The following is a 734-nucleotide window of genomic DNA, read 5'->3' on the forward strand; positions in this document are numbered from 1 at the left end:
TTCGTCCTCCAGAAGAGCAAACGAAGTGAACACCTTTGTTGTCTTCCAGGAATTCGCTATAAAATTGCAATGTTGCCAAATGCGGCATTCGGTTAAAATGTTAGAAGTTAGACTTTAATTATCAATAAGATAAAGCAGAAGGGGTTTTGGTTAGTATGTTGGCAGCAAGTAAGAAAAGTAAAGCAGTAACTGCCAAAGGGACGTGGGATGGCGTGTGTGACAGAAAACGTAGGAAGCAATGATAACATAAGAACAAGTTGACCTTGAGACAAAATAATGGAATTTTTTCAGTACAATATATTTTCCTCGTGGACAACTTGTGTCTTTCTGTGTTAGTATCTCATGCTTTAATATGGTGGAACTCTTCTCATTGTTAAGGTATCTATAGGTCAATGACGGGGTGTTTGAGTTAATGAAGCAGCGTTTGTTGGCGCTCTCTTTGATGGCATTGAAATAGTCCATTCGTGTGCCGTTGTATATGCATGTTTATACATGCATATACAACATATATAATGTCTTTTACATTATCAGGTAAATGACATTTTTTTATTCACATTTGTAAGGGAGTTCGACGAAAACCAAGAATCAAAAGAGATCATCTCGTCTCCAAGATGTCCAAATTCGACGACCTGCTGAAGCAGCTCGGGACGGGAGTGTGGAACGTGTTCGTGGTCGTCGCCATGTGCTACTGTGAGTAGCAGGTGCAGGCGTCTTGCATGCGTTATGGTGTTGTA

General features: G+C 40.2%; 1 protein-coding gene across 1 annotated transcript in view; it reads left to right on the forward strand.

The window, feature by feature from the left end:
• Positions 1–734, forward strand: part of LOC119589112 (organic cation transporter protein-like) — a gene marked incomplete in the record, with an annotated part of 16,544 nt that overhangs the window by 938 nt on the left and 14,872 nt on the right. The window contains 1 exon segment of the mRNA XM_037937688.1: positions 564–690. Within this exon segment, the coding sequence (XP_037793616.1) occupies positions 612–690 (79 nt within the window).

This window comes from Penaeus monodon, chromosome 25, assembly GCF_015228065.2.
Source record: "Penaeus monodon isolate SGIC_2016 chromosome 25, NSTDA_Pmon_1, whole genome shotgun sequence".
Lineage (NCBI taxonomy): Eukaryota > Metazoa > Arthropoda > Malacostraca > Decapoda > Penaeidae > Penaeus > Penaeus monodon.